This window comes from Geospiza fortis, unplaced genomic scaffold (genome assembly GCF_000277835.1).
Source record: "Geospiza fortis unplaced genomic scaffold, GeoFor_1.0 scaffold4, whole genome shotgun sequence".
Classification (NCBI taxonomy): Eukaryota; Metazoa; Chordata; class Aves; order Passeriformes; family Thraupidae; genus Geospiza; species Geospiza fortis.
Genome location: NW_005054475.1, coordinates 307,017 through 307,878, shown reverse-complemented (window position 1 = coordinate 307,878; position 862 = coordinate 307,017). Strand labels below are relative to the sequence as shown.

General features: G+C 66.1%; 1 protein-coding gene across 1 annotated transcript in view; it reads right to left on the bottom strand.

Annotated features, from left to right (window-relative positions):
- RAP1GAP (RAP1 GTPase activating protein) overlaps window positions 1-862 on the bottom strand; it is a 5,549-nt gene that overhangs the window by 2,504 nt on the left and 2,183 nt on the right. The window contains exons 6-8 of the mRNA XM_031062967.1: window positions 703-854; window positions 493-622; window positions 6-47 (exon numbers count right to left, since the gene is read on the bottom strand). Of these exons, the coding sequence (XP_030918827.1) occupies window positions 6-47; window positions 493-622; window positions 703-854 (324 nt within the window). The remainder of the gene's footprint in view (window positions 1-5; window positions 48-492; window positions 623-702; window positions 855-862) is intronic.

Sequence of the window (862 nt, the reverse complement as noted above, 5' to 3'; positions counted from 1 at the left end):
AAGACGATGGCCACAATGTCGTTGCCGATGTGACGCTTCCGCTGCAGCTGTGGGGACAGGTGGGGTGCAGAGGGACACGGGGGGACATGGGGGATGGGGGGGGACACAGCAGGACACGAGGGATAGAGGGTGGTCACACCAGGGGCATCAAAGGAATGAAAGCCCCTGTGCCCCATAGATGGACCCCAGCCCCCATGGGTGCTCCACCAGCCCCCTGCATCCCACAGCTCCCCCCTGGCACCCACGGGTGCTTTAACAGCCCTCTGCACCCCGAAGATGTTTCCCCACACCCATGAGTGCCCTGCCATCTCCTGGCCCCCACAGATGCCCACCACCACCCATGGTGACCCAGGAGTCCCCTCCATTCCATGGGACATCCCCAAAGCCCCCACAGCCCCTCCATCCACTCCATGGAAGTGCCCCAGGACCACCTCCCACCCCCTGCTCTCAAGCACCCAAGTGTCCCCCCCTCCAGCCCCCACGGGTGCCCACCTGCTGGGCGTCCCCCTCAGTGTAGGGCAGTTTGGTGGAGACGTGGAACATGATCTCCTTGTCACGGAAGTGGCAATAGACCGACTCGCTGCCCGTCTGCCCGTGGGTCACATCCAGCCCCCCTCGGAACCTGTGTGCGCGGGTGGGTGGGTGACACAGGCGCCCTGACCCTGTGGGTCCTTCCTTCCCCCCCGGCATCCCCTCACGCACCCCTTGAAGTCCCGCAGCTGCACCCGCTGACCCAGGACGTCGAGGAATTCGGCAAAGGCCGGGCTCTCCTCCGTGGTGCCGAAGAGCTCCTCCTCGGAGGTCTGCAGCGGGGTGGGGATGGGTGCCAGCGCCACCCAGGGACTCCCCCCACCCTGACCCG